Source organism: Cetorhinus maximus, chromosome 15 (assembly GCF_964194155.1).
Source record: "Cetorhinus maximus chromosome 15, sCetMax3.hap1.1, whole genome shotgun sequence".
NCBI lineage: Eukaryota > Metazoa > Chordata > Chondrichthyes > Lamniformes > Cetorhinidae > Cetorhinus > Cetorhinus maximus.
In genome coordinates, this window is record NC_135893.1 from 15,444,338 (window position 1) to 15,468,873 (window position 24,536).

The 24,536-nt window shown below is 45.3% G+C and overlaps 1 protein-coding gene across 1 annotated transcript in view; it reads left to right on the forward strand.

The window, feature by feature from the left end:
- Nucleotides 1-24,536, forward strand: part of plch2a (phospholipase C, eta 2a) — a 158,153-nt gene that overhangs the window by 116,448 nt on the left and 17,169 nt on the right. Inside the window, exons 19-21 of the mRNA XM_078557950.1 lie at nucleotides 5,009-5,093; nucleotides 6,516-6,662; nucleotides 12,087-12,166. Of these exons, the coding sequence (XP_078414076.1) occupies nucleotides 5,009-5,093; nucleotides 6,516-6,662; nucleotides 12,087-12,166 (312 nt within the window). The remainder of the gene's footprint in view (nucleotides 1-5,008; nucleotides 5,094-6,515; nucleotides 6,663-12,086; nucleotides 12,167-24,536) is intronic.

A 24,536-nucleotide genomic window follows, 5' to 3' on the forward strand; every position in this document is an offset into this window, starting at 1 on the left:
TATGTATTATAGGTGGATGTGTATTATAGGTGGGTGTGTATTATAGGTGGGTGTGTATTATAGGTGGATGTGTATTATGGGTGGGTGTGTATCATGGGTGTGTGTGTATTATAGGTGAGTGTGTATTATAGGTGGGTGTGTATTATAGGTGGGTGTGTATTATAGATGGGTGTGTATTATACGTGTGTCTATTATAGGTGAGTGTGTATTATAGGTGGATGTGTAGTATAGGTGTGTGTATTATAGGTGTGTATATTATAGGTGAGTGTGTATTATAGGTGGGTGTGTATTATGGGTGGGTGTGTATTATAGGTGGGTGTGTATTATAGGTGGATGTGTATTATAGGTGGATGTGTATTATGGGTGGGTGTGTATTAAGGGTGAGTGTGTATTATAGGTGGGTGTGTATTATAGGTGAGTGTGTATTATAGGTGGATGTGTATTATAGGTGGGTGTGTATTATAGGTGGGTGTGTATTATAGGTGGATGTGTATTATGGGTGGGTGTGTATTAAGGGTGAGTGTGTATTATAGGTGGGTGTGCATTATAGGTGGGTGTGTATTACAGGTGGGTGTGTATTACGGGTGGGTGTGTATTATAGGTGGGTGCGTATTATAGGTGGGTGTGTATTATAGGTGGGTGTGTATTATAGGTGGATGTGTATTATGGGTGGGTGTGTATTAAGGGTGAGTGTGTATTATAGGTGGGTGTGCATTATAGGTGGGTGTGCATTATAGGTGGGTGTGTATTACAGGTGGGTGTGTATTACGGGTGGGTGTGTATTATAGGTGGGTGTGTATTATAGGTGGGTGTGTATTATAGGTGTGTGTATTATAGGTGAGTGTGTATTATAGGTGGGTGTGATTTATGGGTGGGTGTGTATTAAGGGTGAGTGTGTATTATGGGTGGGTGTGTATTATGGGTGGGTGTGTATTATGAGTGGGTGTGTATTAAGGGTGAGTGTGTATTAAGGGTGAGTGTGTATTAAGGGTGAGTGTGTATTATAGGTGGGTGTGTATTATGGGTGGGTGTTTATTATGGATGGGTGTGTATTATGGGTGGGTGTGTATTATAGGTGAGTGTGTATTAAGAGTGACCGTGTATTATGGGTGGGTGTGTATTATGGGTGGGTGTATATTATGGGTGGGTGTGTATTATGGGTGGGTGTGTATTAAGGGTGAGTGTGTATTAAGGGTGAGTGTGTATTAAGGGTGGGTGTGTATTATGGGTGGGTGTGTATTAAGGGTGAGTGTGTATTAAGGGTGAGTGTGTATTATAGGTGGGTGTGTATTATAGGTGGGTGTGTATTATGGGTGGGTGTGTATTAAGGCTGAGTGTGTATTATAGGTGGGTGTGTATTATGCGTGGGCGCGTATTATGGGTGGGTCTGTATTATAGGGTGTGTATTATAGGTGGGTGTGTATTATAGGTGGGTGTGTATTATGGGTGAGTGTGTATTATGGGTGGGTCTGTATTATAGGTGGGTGTGTATTATGGGTGGGTGTGTATTATAGGTGGGTGTGTATTATGGGTGGTTGTGTATTATGCGTGGGTGTGTATTATGGGTGGATGCGTATTATGGGTGGGTGTGTATTATGGGTGGGTCGGTATTATAGGTGAGTGTGTATTACGCGTGGGTGTGTATTATAGGTGAGTGTGTATTATAGGTGGGTGTGTATTATGGGTGGGTGTGTATTATGGGTGGGTGTGTATTATGCGTGGGTGCGTATTATGGGTGGGTCTGTATTATAGGTGAGTGTGTATTATAGGTGAGTGTGTATTATAGGTGGGTGTGTATTATGGGTGGGTGTGTATTATGGGTGGGTCTGTATTATAGGTGGGTGTGTATTATGGGTGGGTGTGTATTATAGGTGGGTGCGTATTATGGGTGAGTGTGTATTATAGGTGGGTGTGTATTATGGGTGGGTGTGTATTATAGGTGGGTGTGTATTATAGGTGGCTGTGTATTATGGATGGGTGTGTATTATGGGTGGGTGTGTATTATAGGTGGGTGTGTATTATGGGTGGGTGTGTATTATAGGTGGGTGTGTATTATAGGTGGGTGTGTATTATAGGTGGATGTGTATTATGGGTGGGTGTGTATTAAGGGTGAGTGTGTATTATACGTGGGTGTGCATTATAGGTGGGTGTGCATTATAGGTGGGTGTGTATTATGGGTGGGTGTGTATTATGGGTGGGTGTGTATTACGGGTGAGTGTGTATTATGGGTAGGTGTGTATTATGGGTGGGTGTGTATTGTGGGTGGGTGTGTATTAAGGGTGAGTGTGTATTATGGGTAGGTGTGTATTATGGGTGGGTGTGTATTATGGGTGGGTGTGTATTATAGGTGGGTGCGTATTATGGGTGAGTGTGTATTATAGATGGGTGTGTATTATGGGTGGGTGTGTATTATAGGTGGGTGTGTATTATAGGTGGCTGTGTATTATGGATGGGTGTGTATTATGGGTGGGTGTGTATTATAGGTGGGTGTGTATTATGGGTGGGTGTGTATTATAGGTGGGTGTGTATTATAGGTGGGTGTGTATTATAGGTGGATGTGTATTATGGGTGGGTGTGTATTAAGGGTGAGTGTGTATTATACGTGGGTGTGCATTATAGGTGGGTGTGCATTATAGGTGGGTGTGTATTACAGGTGGGTGTGTATTACGGGTGGGTGTGTATTAAGGGTGAGTGTGTATTATGGGTGGGTGTGTATTATGGGTGGGTGTGTATTATGGGTGGGTGTGTATTAAGGGTGAGTGTGTATTATGGGTAGGTGTGTATTATGGGTGGGTGTGTATTATGGGTGGGTGTGTGTTAAGGGTGAGTGTGTATTATGGGTGGGTGTGTATTATGGGTGGGTGTGTATTATGGGTGGGTGTGTATTAAGGGTGAGTGTGTATTATGGGTGGGTGTGTATTATGGGTGGGTGTGTATTATGGGTGGGTGTGTATTAAGGGTGAGTGTGTATTAAGGGTGAGTGTGTATTATGGGTGGGTGTGTATTATGGGTGGGTGTGTATTATAGGTGGGTGTGTATTAAGGGTGAGTGTGTATTATAGGTGGGTGTGTATTATGGGTGGGTGTGTATTATGGGTGGGTGTGTATTATGCGTGGGTGCGTATTATGGGTGGGTCTGTATTATAGGTGAGTGTGTATTATAGGTGGGTGTGTATTATGGGTGGGTGTGTATTATAGGTGGGTGTGTATTATGGGTGGGTGTGTATTATGGGTGGGTGTGTATTATGGGTGTGTGATTATTATAGGTGGGTGTGTATTATAGGTGGGTGTGTATTATGTGTTGGTGTGCATTATAGGTGGGTGTGTATTATGGGTGGGTGTGTATTATAGGTGGGTGTGTATTATAGGTGTGTGTGTATTATGGGTGGGTGTGTATTATGGGTGTGTGTGTATTATAGGTGGGTGTGTATTATAGGTGGGTGTGTATTATGGGTGGGTGTGTATTATGGGTGTGTGTGTATTATGGGTGTGTGTGTATTATAGGTGGGTGTGTATTATAGGTGGGTGTGTATTATGGGTGTGTGTGTATTATGGGTGGGTGTGTATTATAGGTGAGTGTGTATTATGGGTGTGTGTGTATTATGGGTGGGTGTGTATTATGTGTGGGTGTGCATTATAGGTGGGTGTGTATTATGGGTGCTTGTGTATTATAGGCGGGTGTGGATTATGGGTGGGTGTGTATTATGGGTGGGTGTGTATTATAGGTGGGTGTGTATTATGGGTGAGTGTGTATTATGGGTGGGTGTGTATTATGGGTGGGTGTGTATTAAGGGTGAGTGTGTATTATGGGTGGGTGTGTATTGTGGGTGGGTGTGTATTGTGGGTGGGTGTGTATTAAGGGTGAGTGTGTATTATGGGTGAGTGTGTATTATGGGTGGGTGTGTATTATGGGTGGGTTTGTATTATGGGTAAGTGTGTATTATGGGTGGGTGTGTATTATGGGTGAGTGTGTATTATGGGTGGGTGTGTATTATGGGTGGGTGTGTATTATTGGTGGGTGGGTATTATGGGTGGGTGTGTACTATGGGTGGGTGTGTATTATGGGTGAGTGTGTATTATGGGTGGGTGTGTATTATGGGTGGGTGTGTATTATTGGTGGGTGGGTATTATGGGTGGGTGTGTATTATGGGTAGGTGTGTATTATAGGTGGGTGTGTATTATGGGTGGGTGTGTATTATAGGTGGGTGTGTATTATAGGTGGGTGTGTATTATAGGTGGGTGTGTATTATGGGTGGGTGTGTATTATAGGTGGGTGTGTATTATAGGTGGGTGTGTATTATGGGTGGGTGTGTATTATAGGTGGGTGTGTATTATGGGTGGGTGTGTATTATAGGTGGGTGTGTATTATAGGTGGGTGTGTATTATAGGTGGGTGTGTGTATTATGGGTGGGTGTGTATTATAGGTGGGTGTGTATTATAGGTGGGTGTGTATTATGGGTGGGTGTGTATTATGGGTGGGTGTGTATTATGGGTGGGTGTGTATTATGGGTAGGTGTGTATTATGGGTGGGTGTGTATTATGGGTGGGTGTGTATTATAGGTGGGTGTGTATTATGGGTGGGTGTGTATTATGGGTAGGTGTGTATTATGGGTGGGTGTGTATTATGGGTGGGTGTGTATTATAGGTGGGTGTGTATTATGGGTAGGTGTGTATTATAGGTGGGTGTGTATTATGGGTGGGTGTGTATTATGGGTAGGTGTGTATTATAGGTGGGTGTGTATTATGGGTGGGTGTGTATTATGGGTAGGTGTGTATTATGGGTGGGTGTGTATTATGGGTAGGTGTGTATTATGGGTGGGTGTGTATTATAGGTGTGTGTGTATTATAGGTGGGTGTGTATTATGGGCGTGTGTATTATAAGTGGGTGTGTATTATGGGTGGGTCTGTATTATAGGTGGGTGTTTTTTTTGGTCAGGGCATATTATGGACATGCTGAGCTCTCAGCTCAAAGTTTAATCTACACTTTGCTCATTTCTCTTCTTCTATAGATAATCGACCCTTTTGTGGAGGTGGAAATAATTGGCCTGGCTCTCGACTGCTTTAAGGAGCAGACCAGGGTGGTGGATGACAATGGTAAGGGAAGCAGCCTGTGGCCCTGACAGGGATCCACGACACCTGGGATTCTACACGGCTGGCGCAGGGTAGAGGTGGGGCTGTGGGGGCGGGGGGGTCATTCTGTTTACAACACCATATGTTTGGGCAAATCAGAGGCTGAACTCAGTAATTTCTCTTAACAGTGAATGTGTGAATTATAATTTGTCTTAAGCTTGGCTGACTTGGTTAAGGTGGTATGACTGAGTCATAGCAAGCAGGAAGATCCCAAGCACCAGGCTGTGCTGAGAGGGGGAATTTGTTGCTGAATTTGTGTACATGCGGACATCAAGTGAGGACAGTGGTGGGCCTTCCACAGTTCAACAGCAACATTCCACATTGAGTACATATATTTCCCACCTTGGGGCTAACTTGGAAATTTTTGCTTTAATCATCTGCTAAGTCTCACCAGTTATTTCTCTCAGGTTTTTAAATTCGCTTATCACTCTTAAGCAAGTGGGGGTCGGGGATGGGGTGTTGCTGTTAATGTCGCTTGGAATCACTACCACTAGATGGCACCATGCACCAGAGTATAGATCAGCAAAGGACAATCCAGCTGGGACACATTGGAAGGGTGGCACCTTGCATCTCTCGGTGGCTCCTCAAAGGGATAGCCTGCTGGTGGGCATTCTGCCTCTTGGCAGCAGGGATAAGGACCCAAGTGGTTAATTCAGTCACCTTGCTCTGCCAGACTCAACCACAGGGAGTGCGAGTCAGAAAGGGTTATTTCCTTCTGATACCTCAGGTGCAGAATAGGCTCCAGGATTCTGCCCTTGATTAAATGGGCAGCTGTTGCAGTCCAATTCATGACTCCTTGACATCTCCTGAAATTTAATAGGAAAGGAAGAAAGACTTAAATTTATCACCTTTGATCACCTCGGGATCACCTGCCAAAGCACCTAATAGCCAAATTTGAAGTGTAGTCACTGTTGTAATGTAGGATGCACAGCAGCCAATTTACACACAGCCAGCTCCCACAAACAGCAATGAGATAGTGGCCAGATAACCTGTGTTTAGTGATGTTGCTTGAGGAATAAATATTGGCCCAGGACACCAGGGCAACCTCCCCTGCTCTTCTTCGAACAATGTCATGGGATCTTTTATGTGCACCTGATGGGACCATTGTTTAACATCTCCTCCAAAAGGATGACATCTCTGACAGTGCAGTACTCCCTCAGTACAGCACTGGGGCGGTCAGCCTAGAGTATGTACTCTAGTGTCTGGGAGTGGGCACTTGAACACAAGACCTTATCACACTGTGAGAAGAAAGTTATCACTGAGCCATGACTGAGACTTAAGATCTCAGGAACTGTGTGGTTGTGGGTAACCCTGTCCTTTATAGATGGGCTGATTGACAACTCATTTTCGCGCATCTAATAGGGTTGAATTGTCATGCGATTGCAGGGTTTAACCCAATGTGGGAGGAAACGCTGGTGTTCACTATGCACATGCCCGAACTCGCTCTTGTCCGCTTCCTGGTCTGGGATCATGATCCAATTGGTCGGGATTTTATTGGCCAAAGAACTTTGGCGTTCACCAGCATGATGCCTGGTAAGTGAGAGATTGCCTTAATACCTCAGTAAAGATACCCTGTTATTGGTGCTTTATACGGTGTGCAATATAGTTTGTTGTCAGAGGGTTGACAATGCTTCATATAAAAGGGCCTGCTCTGAGTTAGTAACGGGTCTTGAAGGCAAAGAACATTGCCAATGTATATTGTAGATTTGCATAGCAACAGCAACAACATTAATGCTCTTTGTTGCCTCACCTCGCAGAGCACCTTTAACATAGAGAAAAAAACATTCCAAGGCTCTTCAAAGAGGCATAAGAAAAAGATGGACATTGAGCCAAGGAAGGAAATATTCGGAGGGATGACCAAAAGCTTTGTCAAACACGGGGGTTTTAAGGAGTCTCAAAGGAGGTGCAAAGGAATTTAGAGAGCGAATTCCAGGCCAAGTGGCCTAAACGGTGAAAGCAAGACCACTAATGGGAGTGAGGGAAGAGTCACAACATCATGGGGGAGTACAAGGATATGGAGTTAGAAGAATGGGAGTTTGTGGGGTGGGACATTATGGAATTGCAGGTAGTTACAGAGATGGGGAGGGGAAAGACCACGGAGGGATTTTAAACACAAGGCTGTTCATTTTAAATTTGAGGCATTGGAGGATTGGCAATCAGTCTACGTTAGTGGTGACAGAGGTGATTAGGAGTGGGATTTGATGCAGGAGTTTGTGGTGGATGGAAGATCATCCAAGAAATCATTGGAATAGTCGAGTTTAAAGGAAACAAAGTCACAGATGAACATCTCAGCAGCAGGTGGTCAGAGGCAGGGGTGTGGGTGGATAACGTTATGGAGGTGGAAGTAGGTGGTCTTTGTGACGGAGCATTGAATTCAGTTCAGGGTTGAATTAGTTGAAAATGGTTTGAAACCGTGGCCAGGGAGAGACGGTGGAATTGGCGGCTGGGGAATGGGATTGTTACAGAAGCCAAAGACAATGGCCGGGATTTTCCCTGAAATGTGCAAAGTGTGTTAGCGGGCGGAATAATTGGTGTTCTACCCGCTGGTCACAATGGCAGCTTTTTGTGGCAAATCGTCCGCATCACAGCTGATTAATTATTCATCCACGGGGAACATGCCTTTCTGCTGGCGCGAGGCATCTGATTCACCCGCCCCGCTCCCTAACCCCTGTTGCCATATTTTATCAGTGCCCCAGCACAGCTTTCGCACTCTCTGCAGCAGCTCCAGTGAAGACATGGCTCCCAAAGGCAGAAAGCATGCTCCGCCCAAATTCAGTGCTGCCACACTGGTGCGCCTGTTGAACACAGTCGAATCCCACTGCGATGTCATCTACCCCCGCTCTGGCCACAGACCTTCCACCAAGGTGACCAATCCAGCTTGTGAGGTGGTCGCAGTGGCGGTCAGTGCAAACACCCTACAGAAGAGGTCAGCCACCCAGTGCAGGAAGAAGATGAATGATCTTATGTGTTCCGCCAGGGTAAGTCAACCATTTCATCACTCTCAATTCACACACTCTCAAGCCCATCACACATTCACAAGGATCTCACTCACTGCCATCTCAAGTGACATCACCACTCACTCTCTGGAGTTTGTGTCCTAATCCGGTCCAGGTCTCCCCTCGCCACCCACACATACCAGGCATCCTTATCATCTACCCTCGCATGCGCTTGCTCACATTCTCTCCATCTGGCTTCATGCAGGGCAAGCTAACTCACAATAAGGAGAGGCCCCATACCGGGGCAGTGGAGGGGATGGGGGGTGTTCCTAAGATCAAGGTTCTCATGGACTTTGAGAACAGAGCCATAGAGCTGGCCGCAGAGGACGCAGAGCGTGCCTGCGCTGGGGGTGAGGTCAGCGGTACCCACCCAAGTGAGGATCCTACAAAAGAACATCCATTAGACAACCATACTGTGAGTGATTTCTCCTGTTTCACATTCACCTGCAATGCACTAATTGTCTCTACTTTCTTTCATAGGTACCGCTGGGAAGCAGCCAAGGGCATCCATGAGCCAGGCCCTCAACTCCAGCCCTGACAACTCCTCAAATGAGGAATTGAGGATAGCACCTTTGAAGACCCACCGCAGTGCTCACCCATACCCTCCACCAGTGCAGAGACACACACCTCGGTGGGGCCTAGTTCTAGAGTAGCCTCACTGTTGTTTTGGGGATTGTATCACAACCGACTTAGTCATCTCTAAGTGCAGTCACAGCAGTGGTATTTCATCGGCTCTCTTGTCCCAAGTGTTATGTTTCTGTGTCACCATCGATGTAAAGCATGGCACGTGGCTGCATTGGTTCCAATGGATCTCCTTGAGGAACCTTGCCAGATTGAAGGCATGCAGGCACTTGGCTACTGAGGATCGTGCAAGTGCTCCCGTATCTTGTAGGGTACCGTTGTGACTGGAATGTTGGATGAACGTGTGAAGAGGCAGCACTTCCTGATTTCTGATGCCGGAACACCCTCCTCCAGGTAGCACCTCATTTTAGCACGGACACATACCCTGGAGGCTTGCTCATCCTTCACAGCATCAGGGCTATGTGAGCGTTCTGTGCAACGATGCGCTGTCATGTGGAAGTTCATGGGTGAAATTAGAGGAGTAGCTATGCTGGTGGTCATGCTGGCCCATGATGGTGGAGAGTTGTCCAGGAGGATCCTCGGTGTACCTTGCCATCGTCCTCCTGGAATCCACTGGCAATGAGGGCCTCACGAGCACATCTGCCTTGTCTGGCCCATGCAGTAGCCTCTTTGCCTGCATCCTTGGCTTTCAAGACCTCATCATTATCATTCCCTTCAAGCTGCTCCTCATTGGAGAAGACATGCAGCTTCTCCATCTCTTGTCATCTCCAAAGTTCTCCCCACTTTATAGCATCAGGTTGTGTAGCACACAGCAAGCCACGATGATGTGTGACACTCTCTGGGGATTGTACTGGAGCACTCTGCCAAATCTGTCCAGGCATCGGAATTGCATTTTCAGGATCCCTATGGTGTGTTCCACCAATGTCTGGGTTGAGGTATGAGCCTTGTTGTGCCTTCATTCTGCAGGAGTCTGAGGCCGCCGTACAGGTGTCATCAGTCACGTCCTTTGTGGGGTAACCCTTGTTTCCGAGGAGCCAACCCTGCATCCTATGTGGCCCCTCAAAGATATGAGGGACCTGAGACCTACTCAGGATGTACAAGTTGTGGACGCTACCTGGGAATCTGGCGCACACCTGCATGATAAGTTTGTTATGGTCACATATGAGCTGCATACTGAGCAAGTGGTAGCCTTTCTGTTGACATACAGGACTGTCTGTTGCCAGGGAGCTTTCATAGCCACATGACTGCAGTCAATGACACCCTGCACTTGTGGGAAACCGGAAAGATCTGCATAGCCCAATGCTCTTGCATCTTGTCTTGCTTGATCTCTGTTAAAGTGGAAAAATCTGTGGGCCTTTGTGAAAAGGGCATCTGTGACCTCCTGGTTGCATTTGTGGGTGTGCAGTTGGGAAATGCCACAGAGATCCCCGGTGGAGCCCTGGAAGGAGCCACTGGCTGAGTGTGGCGGTTACTTTCACAGCCACTGGCAATGGATGCCCTCCAAGTCCCTGTGGCATCAAATCCTGCAGAATGTGGCAAATCTGAGTCACCGAATCCCTTGACATGAGGAGATGTCTGCAACACTGGTTCTCACTCATCTGCATATAACACATGCTAGACCCAGTGTGTATAAACGTCATGAGGTGCACACGAATTACAGCTCTTTGAGGATCATCCTCTGCGTCCGGAGGAGGACCTTCTGCCCCTTGGTCTTAAGGGTTCTGCTCCACCCTGTGGTGAGCAAGGTACCTCTGTTGTTGCCTTCTCATTCTTCTGTTCTGCCTATAAGCAATAATCCAGGCAGCAATAACAGCAGGCTCCATCTTCCTGATGGCCTCCTCACTGCAGTATCAATGAGAAACATGCAAGGGTCAGCATTTGTTGCCAAAGGTCCACTTTCTGTCTGAGATTTTGGGCTCAAGGTCTTTTCATGCATGTCAGAGAGTACTGGCCCTTGAAATGATGCCCAGTGCAAGGTGCACATGAATGTTCACCACAAACCCCCCAGCCATCCACCCCAGCCCACATAACGGACTGGCGGCAGCTTTGGCCAGGCAACTGGATGTTCTGCTTTCACCCAGGCGCTGGGACCATCATTCCCTGCACTCCAAGACTGCACGGATTGTCAGAAGTACATGAGATTAATTTAGGGGGTCCGGAGGCTTCTCCCCTGTGAGTGGTGAATGGCCGCATATCCAAGGGGGTTTTCAAGCTTGCCCAGTCATCCAATAGTTCTGCAGTTCCAGAATACTCTGGTGAATTTGAAGGCTGCAACTAAGGGGTTAAAACTAGGGGAACAATTATTTGCCACTTTGAGGGATCAGTGTTGCATGAATGGGCCTGATTGCTTCACTTTCCTGACTCCCTGCATGTCAATTGAACAGCTGCCAACCCGTCTCAGCTGTCCTTCTGTCCTCATTTTGGAACTCTCAATTCAGCTGGGTAGCCCTTTAGTGCCCCCACCCCCACTGCCCCCAGTCATGTGTCTCTGTGCAACCTTGCCCGCTCGTTGTCCGCAATGGAGTCCTTGCCCTGCAGCCTCTGCCCTTCCCTCAGTCCTGTCTAGCCCCTTCTCCAGTGGAGCCCTTGCCCTGCAGCCTCTGCCCTTCCCTCAGTCCTGTCTAGCCCCTTCTCCAGTGGAGCCCTTGCCCTGCAGCCTCTGCCCTTCCCTCAGTCCTGCCTGACCCATTCCCAGTGGAGCCCTTACCCTGCAGCACAGTAAAAGCTACCCTTGCCTTAACTCTGCTGTGGTACCTGTGGAGACTTGCTTTGAGACCCCCCTGAAACCGATGCGGTACAGCCTGCGAAGCCTGGCACTGACCCCTACGAGCGTTGCATGGTGCAAGGTAAGCAAACTCACCTTGGGGTCAGGAGTGAAGTGCAGGTTGCCAGCTGCACATTGTTTAAATCCTGTTGTGAAACACGTCCTTCTAATTGCACGCTGATGTGGGCTCTTAATCCAGCTTGGAAGGTTGATTCTGGCGAGCAGGCATCATAATGAGATGTTGATTTATGCTAATAACATTCGCGACATTCGGTGGCGGGTTACACGGCCCTCCATTGATGGCTGATGCGCACAATAACTTCCTCGTTTTACATCACTGTAAAACCAGTTTTGGGCCTTCCCACGAGATTTAGCTCTTGCGCCCACCATGACGCCTGCCACAATTGGGAGCGGAAAATCCTGGCCAATGTCTTCATCTTCTTAATGTTTAGCTGCAGGAAATTGCAACCCTAAACTACAAACCTTAATCCCACTTCTTACGCTGTTCAGTTTTGAACCTGTGGAGGAGTAGACAGAAATACTGCTCACATCCCTCACACACCATCCTAAGAATGAAAGCTATGATGTTAACCCCATTTCCTTCCCTGGTTTCAGGTTATCGGCATGTGTATCTGGAGGGGATGGAGGAGGCATCCATCTTTGTTCATGTAGCTGTCAATGACATCAGTGGTAAGGTGAGTGCATTTCATTGGAGCTGTTAAAAGTTTTAAAGCTTTCCCCTCTTCTGCTTTGTAGCTTTGACTTGGTACTTGTGTTAGATGTTCGACCCATGCCTCTTTGTAAGAAAAATGAGCTCGATTCAGTTGCCGATTGCTGTAGTTTGATGTTCTCTTGCACTGAGGTTTCAGTAATTCAGCAGGTGGCGCTCTTCATCATTCTTTCCTGTAACTGAATGGCATCCAAGTAGATGGAGCCGACCCCATTTCACTGAAAAGATGGAGAGGAAAGAGGGAGTAAGATAAAGAGAGGCAGGAGATGAGGCATAACTCATCTCAGTGAAGACTTGGGAGGAAGAGTATGAAATGCTACCTCTTAATCCAGTCAGTGCTGGTCAGTCATTGTGCTAATTTCACTGTGTTTCTCGCTTCGGTAAATCAAATCACCAAAATTGTTTCAGCTATAATCAGGTATAGAGGGAAATCCTAGTTATATTGTGCACATTTTTGAATTTTTTTAAATTGATGCTATTTACCTTGAAAAGTTATTTAAGGCAGATCTCCATTTTTTTTAAAAAAAATTGGGATCAATCTTGATCAAGCTTCAGCTAGCAGTGAGTTAGCTGTGTGTAGATTCATTACCTGGACATTTCATTGGATGGCCACCTCTCTACGTTCTAGAAGACTGTTGCGTAAATTATCCCTCTGCATACTAGAATATCTTTGGCTGGGTTTCCCCTCTATATTCTAGAAGATCTTTGTTGGGCGTACCCTCTATGTTCTAGAAAACTTTTGGCTGTGTGCACCCTCTGTGTTCTAGAAAACATTTGGTTGGTGGCCCCTGTGTGCTCTCGAAGAGTCTTGGCTGATCGAAGACTATTCTCGAGGAGGCTAGCTGGTCAACCCTCTGTGTTCTAGAAGTGGCTTGTTTGGCCAAGTCTACAATCTGGAAGAGTCCTGGCTGACCACAACTCTGCATTCTGGAGGAGTCCTGTCACAACGCAATTATAGTTATGAATAAGATTAAAAAGGGAAATGTGAATCATGCATAAGTACAAAAAATGCTCAAGAGCTTTCCTTGAGTTTTCTGAAAGTTTATTTAAGGTCTATAAACTGAACAAGCATTCAGGACGGTGCTTGTTTCATTGCAATGAGCTGCTGCTTTGCCAATAGAAGTGTGAAATTATGCCCACCCACACCCCCCCCCCCCCCCCCCTCCTTTTACTGTAATTCTTGACTGCATCAGACCACCGCAAGGCTGGAAGACAACCAACTACACAAATATACTTGTATGACTCTACTGAGAATTCAGCAAAACAGAAGAGGTGTTGAATACTGCTAGTTAAATATGGCATTGCATTTCTCTGCTAAAAATGCCACCCTTTCCAATAAAAATCAGGAAACAGAGTGTTGGGCCTTTTTTAATTAAGAGACATCTGCGCTAAAGGAGGCAAGAAATAAGGTGATGATTAAAATCAGTCTCATTCACTCGGCTCTGTCAAAGCAAAATGCTCTCAGACAGGACATCTGGCAATACCACAAGTGACAGAAGGAGTGGATTTAATCAGTTGTAGGTAATATTTTTGAGACAAATGGAAATTGTTTTTTTGATGGTGTGCTCCAAGATTAGAATGCAGCTTTAATTTTCTCCTTCTCAGAGATGTCCGTGTGTGCCCCTTTGCTTTGTATCCTGGCAGCGAATGCACAAGTCAAATCTGCATTAGACTGACAGTGCCTGAGTTGAACTGAAAACCTGTATCATCTTAGACTAGGGAAGAATGTCAGAACACATCAAATTGGATGAGAAGTATGTTAACAACCTATTCCATAAGCAAAGCTGACATCCCTGTTATGCCCTTTAGCATTTATCATTCAGGTTGTTAACATTTAAAGACAAGAAATGTTGAATTTTGTTTCAGTACCTGTTCAATTTTCCCAACAATTCCCCTCATCCTTTCAGTTTCTCCCAACTGTTTTTGTCTTCATTCTTGGAATGTGGGCATTGCTGGCAAGGCCAGCATTTATTGCCCATCTTTAGTTGCCCATGAGAAGGTGGTGAACCACTGCAGCCTATGTGGTGAAGGTGCTCTCAAAATGCTGTCAGGCAGTGAGTTCCAGGATTTTGTCCCCACAACAATAAAGGAACGGCCGATATATTTCCAAATCGGTAAGTTATGTGACTTTCAGGGGATCTTGGAGGTGATTGTATTCCCATGCATCTGCTACCCTTGCCCTCTTAGGCGGTGGAGATCACGGGAATGGAATGCACTACTGAAGAAGCCTTGGCAAGTTGCTGCAGTGCATCATGTAAACAGTACACAGTTCAGCAGCAGTGTGGAGGGAGCTGATGTTTAGACTAGTGGATGAGGTACCTATCAAGTGGACTGCTTTGTCCTGGATAGTGTTGAGATCCTTGAATGTTTATCCAGCTGTAGACGTCCAGGCACTGTATGTTAGACCAGTGGGACCCAGTGTTTGGGGTTATATGACTCTTCCACTAGAAAAGAGAAGGCTGACAGAAGACTTGATGGAGGTCTTTAAAATGATAAATGGGATTAATAGGGTAGAAGTAGTGAAGATGTTTCCACTTATTGAGGAATCCAAAACTATGGGTCACCAATATACGATATTGATAAGATAACTGGACCAGTCATTTAAATACTGTGGATAGAAGGGCAGGTAAGAGACTGGAAATTCTGTGGTGAGTAACTCACCTACTGACTCCCCAAAGCCTGCCCATCATTTACAAGGCACAAGTCAGGAGTGTGATGGAATATACTCCATTTGACTGATGAGTGCAGCTCCAAAGCACTCAAGAAGCTCAACACCATCCAGGACAAAGCAGCCCGCTTGATTGTCACCCCATCCACCACCTTAACCAGTCACTCCATCCACCACCGACGCACAGTGGCAGCAGTATGTACCATCTACATGGTGCACTGCAGGAACTAGTCAAGGCTCCTACAAAAGCACCTTCTAATCCCATGACCTCTACTACCTAGAAGGACAAGGTCAGCAGAAGCATGGGAACATCACCACCTGCTAGTTCCCACCAAGCCATGCACCAGTCTGACTTGAAACTGTGTCACCATTCCCTCACTGTCGCTGAGTCAAAAACCTGGAACTCTCTTCCTAACAGCACCGAGGGTATACCTACAATATATGGACTGCAATGGTTCAAGAAGGCAGCTCGTCACAACCTTTTCCAAGGCAATTAGTGATGTACACCAAATGCTGGCCTAGCCAACGTTCCATGAATGAATAATAAAAAAAGATAGTTGTTAATAACGTCATTAGGGAATTCAAGAGAAACTTCTTTATGCAAAGGTTTATTAAATTCTTTCATGAGATCTGAGCATCATTGGCAAGGATCTGTTGCTCTTGCCTGTTTTCCCTTGAGAAGGTGGTGGTGAGCTGCCTTCTTGAACCACTGCAGTCCATGTAGTGCAGGTACACCCACAGTGCTGTTAGGAAGGGAGTTCCAGAATTTTGACCTAGCGACAGCAAAAGATATAGTTCAATGTCAAAATAGGTGAGAATGTGGAACTCATCACTACAGGAAATAGTTGAGGCAAATAGTATAGATGCATTTAAGGGGGAGAAAGGAATAGAAGAATATGCTGATAGAGTTAGATGAAGTAGGGTGGGAAGAGGCTCAAATGGAACATGAACACTGGCATAGGCTAGTTGGGCTGAATGGCCTGTTTCTATTCTGTAAATTTTATGGAATTCAATGTATGTATGTTGAGCTCAGCAATCTACCACCAGAGGTTTCCCTCTTACCACTTTGATAAATATATATATCAATGTTCTTAAAGTAACCAGATAATTACCATAGTTAGAAAGAACATCCTATCTTGGGTGCTTAGGAAAAGCCTATTCATGCATAAGGCAGCTTCTAATTCACAGATGCACGTTATCAAAGGAACATCAGTGCAATCACCCAGTTTGTTTACTGTCAAGTAAAGATTGTCAAAAAAGTTAAATCTCTTGAATTTTTTAGTATTTCATTTATCTTCGACATGCTGGTACAAGGGAGTAGGTGGTAGGGTAGAACTTTGAGTAGGTGGGATGTTGTGTACATTCATTTACTGCAAACATATTTTAAGGTTCAGTGACAGAGTCTTTTTGATTTTTCCTTCAGTCAGAATGTTCCTTTGTGGACATCTTAGAGTTTTCAATAGAAGGGAGTGTAAATGAATCCAATTCTGACAGTCAAGCTTCTCATCAATTCTTCTCTTCTGTTAAGCTTCCCAACTCTCTTCTACTTTTAAATGTACTTCCATTTTCTGTACTCCTATTTTATAGGCTGAATTGTTATCCATGTGTGTTTTTTGGCAATGTCTTTTTTGCATGATGTCAAATCTGGGTATGCTTCTATTTGTATATTTAATCATCTTTAAACTCCTGCAGAAGGAACCTCAAATAATCTCTCAAGGCTTCTCATTTGTGGAGTTTATTTGGATGTTAAAGAGAATATAGAGAACTTGCTTAGAATGAAAGGAAGTGTTTGGCCGCTATGAGCAAATAGCCAGTACCTCTCTTGGCACAAACCCAATGCCACCTCTGTGGTTCTATTGGTGTGACTCCTGGCTCTTAACTCAGAAGTGTTTGTGGGTTTAAGCCCCACTCCAAAGACTTGAGCACACAATCTAAGTTGACAATCCCAGTGCAGTACTGAGGGACCACTGTACAGTCACAGGTGCTGCCATTCATTTGAGAAGTTAAACCAAGGGCCCATCTGTCTGTTCTGGTGATTCAGGTGGGTGCCAAAGACTACAGGATTTTGGAAAACATTTGGAAGCTCTCTTGATGTACAGGCCAACATTCAACATTCTGCCCCCACACACCCCAATTAAGACTACTGGCTATGGATAAACTGGCTAATTATTTCATTGATGTTTGTCAGTTTATGCTTTATCCAAAATGGCTGCCGAGCTTGCCTACATAATAAAAGCGATTGCACTATAAAGTATCTCAATGTGCATGAATTCTTTTAAGACCTTTCTGAGGGATGTGCTAAGGGGCTGTACAAATACAAGTCCTTTTTACCTGTGCCTATCTGCTGCCACTGTTTTTAGTATAAGTATTGACACAGATTCAGCGCAGTACCCATTATCCCTGTAACACTGCAGGTAAGTAGCCTCTAACTCCAATCCTAGTTACAAGTGTTATTCCACCTGAATATGCCAGCATTATGCAGGTCCAGTATTGGCATAAGCCATTATCAGTGATGATGTAGGTGAGTCCTCATATGCACAATCCTAATGCCATCGATACCAATCGAGGTGAAACACCAGATTTCCAATCCTGGTGCCTTTTGTGGGATGTAAACTGGATTAATGTAAAAACAATGATGCCAGCAGCTGCCAGCCAGCGATATGGTGGAACAGCATAGTTTGTTCCCCGGTGATGCAGAGATGTTTTAAAATGTATCCTCTGTATGTCTTGTCAGATTGTTGCAAGTGCTATAGCAGCAATGTTAATGTCCTGTGTGCAAAATCTGTTTTCTTACCAACTTTCACTTTGTCTGTTTGTGATTTACAGTGCAACTCTCTCTGTTAAACCTCCACTTTCACACGCTCAGAGTTTTTAGGAGCCCTGAAGGTACCTGTCCTGACTCAGGGAAGGTGTAGTGAGACCAATAACAAAGCTGCATGTTTCTCTGCTAGTGTCATCATGAGCATCGATGTTTCTGATTTGCTTTGACACACTACTTTCAGCTCATGTATGGATTTGAATGTTACCCAGTCCTCTATGCTTGCCCATCTTAACTTCACTAACCCTCTGATTGCAGATCCAGGATTTTTATTTTGATATGTACTGTGTACATGTTTTACAATCACAAATGGAGACTGCACTGACAGATCCAGGGTGCAATAAATAACACAAACGATCAACTTGGTGTTAAGGGCTGTCTCTGGGAAAGGCAACTTCACGGCCTTGGTCCAACTATATATGGGTAAAGTCCTGACCTGTGAAATCCCTTTATAGTGCCTGGGCCATCATTGCTTCAGCTGCAGATTCAATGTATCTTTCTTAACCTAGCAATGGTTCTGAACTATCCAATCCAATACTTGGGGTTTTTGGGGTTCTGTTTGATTGGCTAAGTCAAACCTGACATATCCACAGTCTAGGTGACTTCACCCACTCCATGGCATGTTAGGTTGTAACTAAATATAAGCCAAAAGATGATTGACACTTAGGAGAAGCTTAGATTAGCCATCGATGTCTGGTAGTGTTTCTTTAGTCACTGGGAGATCCTAAAACATACTTAATTATAACAGATTTATGTGGAACCTCGTTTCATTAGGGAAAGTAGCATACAGGTGACAACAGGTTATGTTTGACTTGAGAGTGTTAACTGTGCTGAGCATTAAACATGTTTGCCACTTTAAGGCACTCTTTAGTCGCACTTGGACAGAAGTTATTTGATTTCTCCCACTTCTCCCTAAAACACTGATCAGTGCTTTTCACATCTTAGGTCATCTGTGTTTGCAGTTTTTGTGTTTTTGCTGATTCCCGGTTTGCCTCAGTTAGTTTTTGAATTGGCCATGGATTAAAGTGAAGGCTCAACCATCTGCCCCCTGACCTTCAGCAGTCAGTGGATCCCTGGGGGCTCACAAGTTCTTTCATTGTCCTTCACCCCAACTTTGGAACAACCCAGGCAGTTGGCATGGTGACCAGCTCTTGTCCTTGGCCACGTTGACACACCAGTAATCAACACAGGAGCATTTACTTTTACTGATATTACTGTACCCCCCTCTTTATTAACAACTGCACTATTAGGGAGAGATGATTTACTAGACAATGGTGGAAAGGGGAAGTAGTATTTCCCCCTGCTTCCCACCAATAAGGGTACCCCCTTCAAAAATTGGGGTGCACCTACTTTGACCATTTGGCTTGTCACTGAGCCCCCTTGTTCTGGCCTACAGTACAGACTGGCTTTAGAGACTAGAAAGAAATGTGACTACTTTGGTCCCAGGTTTTTAATTGCTTAGATCCTGAAGTGAAAGTCATGGGTAAAATATTGGACAAACTCACAGAAAATTGAATGACCAAAATCTTTGGGAAAGAATTTTAAAAGCCTACACCGCAGCCCCTGGATCTGCCTTTTTTTTTAAAAAACATTGTTTTTTTTAAAAGAAACATAAACCTCTGGCTCTTGAATCACTGCCCTTTTGATTCAAGTATCAGTGCTTTTTATTATCTCATTACAGCATGGTTTTATTTGGCTACACCAAAGGTGCTACCACACATTTTTTGGACTAATATCAACCGGATTGCCACCAGAACTCATATTGGCTGCACACCAAACATCTTTCACCAGTAACTAACCATATGCCCTCGATGGGCTGTGCATTTTTTCCTAATCCTAAAGCGTGTTATCCACCACCCACCACCCCACTTCCTCCCAGCCCCATACCCTTCCCTTTAATGAGAATTTCATGCCTACTCAGGCCCTTGCAATTTTTTGAAGAAAAGGGGAATCTATTCAAAAGAAAAGTAACATGGAGTTGTGGGAAGAGTAGGCGAGGAAGAAATTGGTGGAGATCACTATAGTCCACAACGTTCACAGGGAAAATGATATGATAGGTCAGATGGTTATGTCAGGGCAATGGCAGCTTGGAAAATATCACTGGAACTCCCTCTTTACAACGCAAAAGCAAAAGACCCTGGAAATCTGAAATAAAAACCGAAATTGCTGGAAATATTCAGGTCAGGCAGTATCTGTGGAGGCAGAAACACAGGGCAGGATTTTGACCTTGGCGTGCGGGTGTGCTGGAGCATAAAATAGCGCACGATGATGTCAGGCGAGCGCGGTGTCATCGCACACTCGCGTGATATTTCTGTTGGTGGGCGCACACGAGAGTCAGCAGCTGCCCGCCAACAATTAAGAGACCTATTAAGGCCATTGGAGTTTCAATTAGCAGGGATTTTTCGCTGCCCGTCCAATGTTACGGTTGGTGGGCGGGCGAATCGGCCAGGCGGCCTTTGCCTTTTTGAGGAAACTACATCCAAGGGCGGGATGAGGTTTCTGAGGTTAATCAAAAAACAGATAAAAACGTGTGGGACATAATTTTCAACATCCGCGTGTTGGGGTGACTCATTCTGACAGGTGGACATTGTTTCTAGATTTTACATTCTGTTTTTATTGATTGCAGATTCTTCAGCTCCCCGAGGCAGCTCTCTGCCTTCAGGGAGCTTTCACTGAGCGTTGCCCCTGCGCCCGCGCTGACTTCAGCGCCCGCGCTCCTCCTGTCCCCACCCTGGCACCGCTGAGCGTTTCAGCGCGCCGTTCGCGCTGGCTGGCCGTTAATTGGCCAGCTAGCGTGAAATCGTGGTCGGGGGCCCGATCGCAGGCAGGCGGCCCATTTCCCAGCCGTTCCCAGGCTCGCTGACCGCACCTGCACACCAAGGTCAAAATCCTGCCCACAGTTAACATTTCAGATCGATGACCTTCCATCAGAACGGTCCTGATTCTCTCTCCACAGACGCCTGTCTTTTATTCCTCTCTGTTTTCCAAGAGCAGTTGGAAGAATTTGCCAATGTTCAAACTGCTAAAGCTTAAGTTGAATAGGCTCCAGTAATCTTTTAGGAACACTGGGGACAGGGGAAGGCCCTCCAGCCTATTCAGCCATTTAATTGGATCATGGCTGATCATACGTCAACTTTATTTGCCCCTTGATACACTTCACTAATAAAAATCTATCCATCTCACCCTTGAAAGCTCCAATTGTCCCCCAGCCTCTACAACTTTTTTGAGGGAGAGAATTTCAGATTTCAACCACCCTAATGAGTCCTTTTAACATTTTAAACATCTCAATCAGGTCAACACTCAGTCTTCTGGGCTGAAGAGTAGCATGCTTTCTTTTCTTTCTTAAGGCAACCTGTGCTGCCCATCACTTACCTGCTCAGAAGGTATGTGACACATACTCAGTATCCTCCTGCAGCAACAAGGTTGAGGTCTGCAATTCGACTTGTGAGTGATCACGTGCCATCCCAGGTCCTGCCATCCTGTGCCACAGGACTTTGGGATTTTTATGCACTGTGCCAGCACTTCCAACCACAGCACTGCTTTGGGTAAAGCATATATTTGGTCTGCAGTTCATTCTTGTGAGACAACTGAGAGTTTATAACAACCAGGAAATACTATACAGCCTGGGACTCTATTCCTTACAAAGGAGAACCCTGAGAGATGATCTAAAAGAGTTCTTTACAATCATTCAGGGGTTTGATCGGGTAGACAAAGAGAAGATGTTTCTACTTGTGAGACAGCCCTAAACTAGGGCTCATAAATATAAGATGGACACCAATAAATCCAATAAAAGAATGCTGGAAAAACTTCAGAGAATAGTGAGAATGTAGAACTCGCTCCACGTGGGGTCATTGAAGCAAATAGCATAGATGCCTTTAAGGGGAAGTTAGATAAACACATCAAGGGGGAAAAGAAGTAGAAGGAAATGCTGATAGGGTGAGTCAAAGAGGTGAGGAAGCTCACATGGGAGCTGAAACGCTGGCATGGACCAACTGGGCCGAATGGCCTGTTTCTGTGCTGTAAATTCTATGTATCTCTATGAGGCAACAAATTGTCAGTGAACTTTATTTGATCTCATTAGCGTCAAGAGAGCTTGACTTGCTTTATCAATCATGCTAGAGTGTTTGTAAAATAACAAGATTTATCATTGATAAATAATTTCCTCCCTAAATATTACATTGTCTGGAGATTGAAGGCAAATAATTCCTGAAGCCAGGAATTGTAGGCCTGTAACTATTCTGGTGATGCGTCCCTGAAATACTCAGAGCTGGATTTCCTGTCTTCCCTTCCAACCACACACTGCTTAATCTGGAATTCAAAGCTTTAACTAAAAACCATTTTTCTCACAAAATGCATAGAATATAAAAAACCAAGAGGATTTGAATGAGGGACTTACACAAAACCCTGTCAGACCTCAGTTAGAGTAAGGTGTGCAATACTGAGTTCCCCCGATAAGTTGATATTTAGAGACAGTGGACTCCAGATTCACTGAGAGGCTGCCTGGTACAAGAGAAATGCTTCAAAATTGGCAGTTTTATCATTTGAACTATGCAGGTTATGGGGTGATGTGACAAAGGGGTTTAAAAATATGAGAAGAGACACAAAAGCAGACTGTTTCCAGTAGTTGAGGGGTCAGGAATGAGATGAGCTATAGATAAAAACTGTAAAAGGTTTAAAATGGAGGGCAGGAGAAACTGCTTCACACAATGGGATAGATTTTGACTTCAATAGAAATAATAATCAGCAGCAATGTAAAGCAGGCTGCTAACTCACTATCACTTGTTTTACACTGTTGCACAGAGTTGAGATCTAGCCCAGAGAGTTGTGAGGGTGTAGAATTCACTTATAGAGTTGGTGATTGAGAGGATTTTTAAGGGAAGGGGAGATGGGTTTGGATGCGTGCAGGGAGTTCAATTCCCTAAAGAGTGACGCCGGGTTGGGAGACCAAAACCATCTCACCCCAGGTAGGTTTGAAGGCAAGCGGGGAAACTCCAGGTAAGTCATTTAAATATTCAAGCCAATCTTGAAGCTCTTTTAAAACCTAGGATTCCGGCTTTAACAGCCAGTGGACCTATTTCCTGATCTGTGAGCAACTCGCCAGGATCACTGAGGCCAGTGCGCTGCGAGGAGAGGAATGGCCCTTCAGTGAAACTGACAGGCTGAGAAGCCCTTCATCAGTGAAACTGATGAGCTGCAGTCATGGTCTGGTGAAAGGCAGCTGCTGCTCACAGAACTTCTCAGAGAATGCTATCTGCACTTGACAGGTGGTTGCCAATTTCTTGGAAGTCACTTCACCCATCTAGTACTTCATTCACCTCTCGTGCACTTACTGGCTGCCAGTCTTCACCACAATTTGGGAGCAGCTTAGGCAGCTCTACTTTGCATCTCTGATGAAGAGCAAGATGGGCAGAAACACCCAATGCAGTAGGAAAAGCACTAGCTGCCTTCTCCTCAGCCACATGCCATGCCACGGGGCAGAGAGGATGGACACAGAGATCCAGCTCCAAGGAGGCAAGAGCCTCAAGCCCAGGCCTACAGGCAGTGGATCAGCTCTCTCGACAGGTTGAACACTAATGCCTCAGGAGACTCCAATTTACACAGCAGGTGGTTGTTAATATCTGCAGCCTCCTGAAACAAGACCACTTTCCAGTGGGCCAGATGGACAAACGTTGCCAATGGCTGTCACCCACTCCCACCCTGGTTCTCTGTCTGTTGCTGAGTTTGTGTGCTCATTTCTCCTGCAAGGAGAATAAGCAGTGATCTATGAGTGTTAGAAATGGCTTGTGTGCATTGCAGGGAAGGATAACGTTTATGGAGAGTGACTGTGAGGCATGGCTGTGAGAAGGCAATAGGGTAAGGATCAATGTGAATGTTAGCTGAGCAGATAGAGATGTGAGGTGTCTGGACATGGTAATGAGTGTAGCTGCAAGGTGTGTTATTTTAAGGAGTGCTGTGCAGGAGAATGCTGGGAAAGTCAGAGTGTGAGACTTGGAACTTGAAATCGTTATGCCACTCCCCTTTCCTGTTCCCCTGAGGCCCTGGATCCTCTTTCGTTGTTTCTAGGTTGGAGGATCCACACTTCTGCTGATTTCCTCAGTCACTTCCATGCACTCCTACTTGGTTGGAGAATTGTTCCTCTTCTGCCCAACTTTGGGAAAGATCACCTCACTGCAATCCCTCAGATCCCACAGCAGGACCTCCAAGTAAGAGTGAGACACCCAGGGAGCAACCTTCCCCAGTTTCCTTTCCATTCCTGTGGTTGCTGCAGCCTCAAACATTGGGGTACAGATGAGCCACTGCAGCTTTAATTAGATATACTTCCTTTGACTGATTTGGGGTGTGATCCAACCCACTCATCCCTGATTAGTCAAGGAACTCGGAAATTGGATGCTAATGCCATGTCTCAGTTCAAGAGGTTGCAGAGTCTGCAATTTGACTGAATTATTTGATTTGATCTATTGACTTGCCTGGAGGATAAATGCTGACATGGACTGGTAGGGCCATATGGCCTGCTCCTTTGTATTGGCCAAAGGCTGGGTTCCTTGCCCCAGTCTAGGTTACATGGATGAAACACCAAACAACAGTTAGATATTTCTTCTAAAGGAAAACTTGGAAATTGAAGCAACCTGTCAGCTGGCAACAGAAACCATGCTGCTTGCACCCTTATCCAAGCCTTTGTTACCTCTAGGCTCGACTATTCAAATGTTCTCCTGGCTGACCTCCCAGCTTGCACACTCTGAAAGTTCAACCAAAACTCTGCTGCCATATCCTAACTCGCCCCAAGTCCCATTCATCCATCACCCCTGTGCTCGCTGATTTATTCTGGCTCCTGGTACAGTGACATTTCAA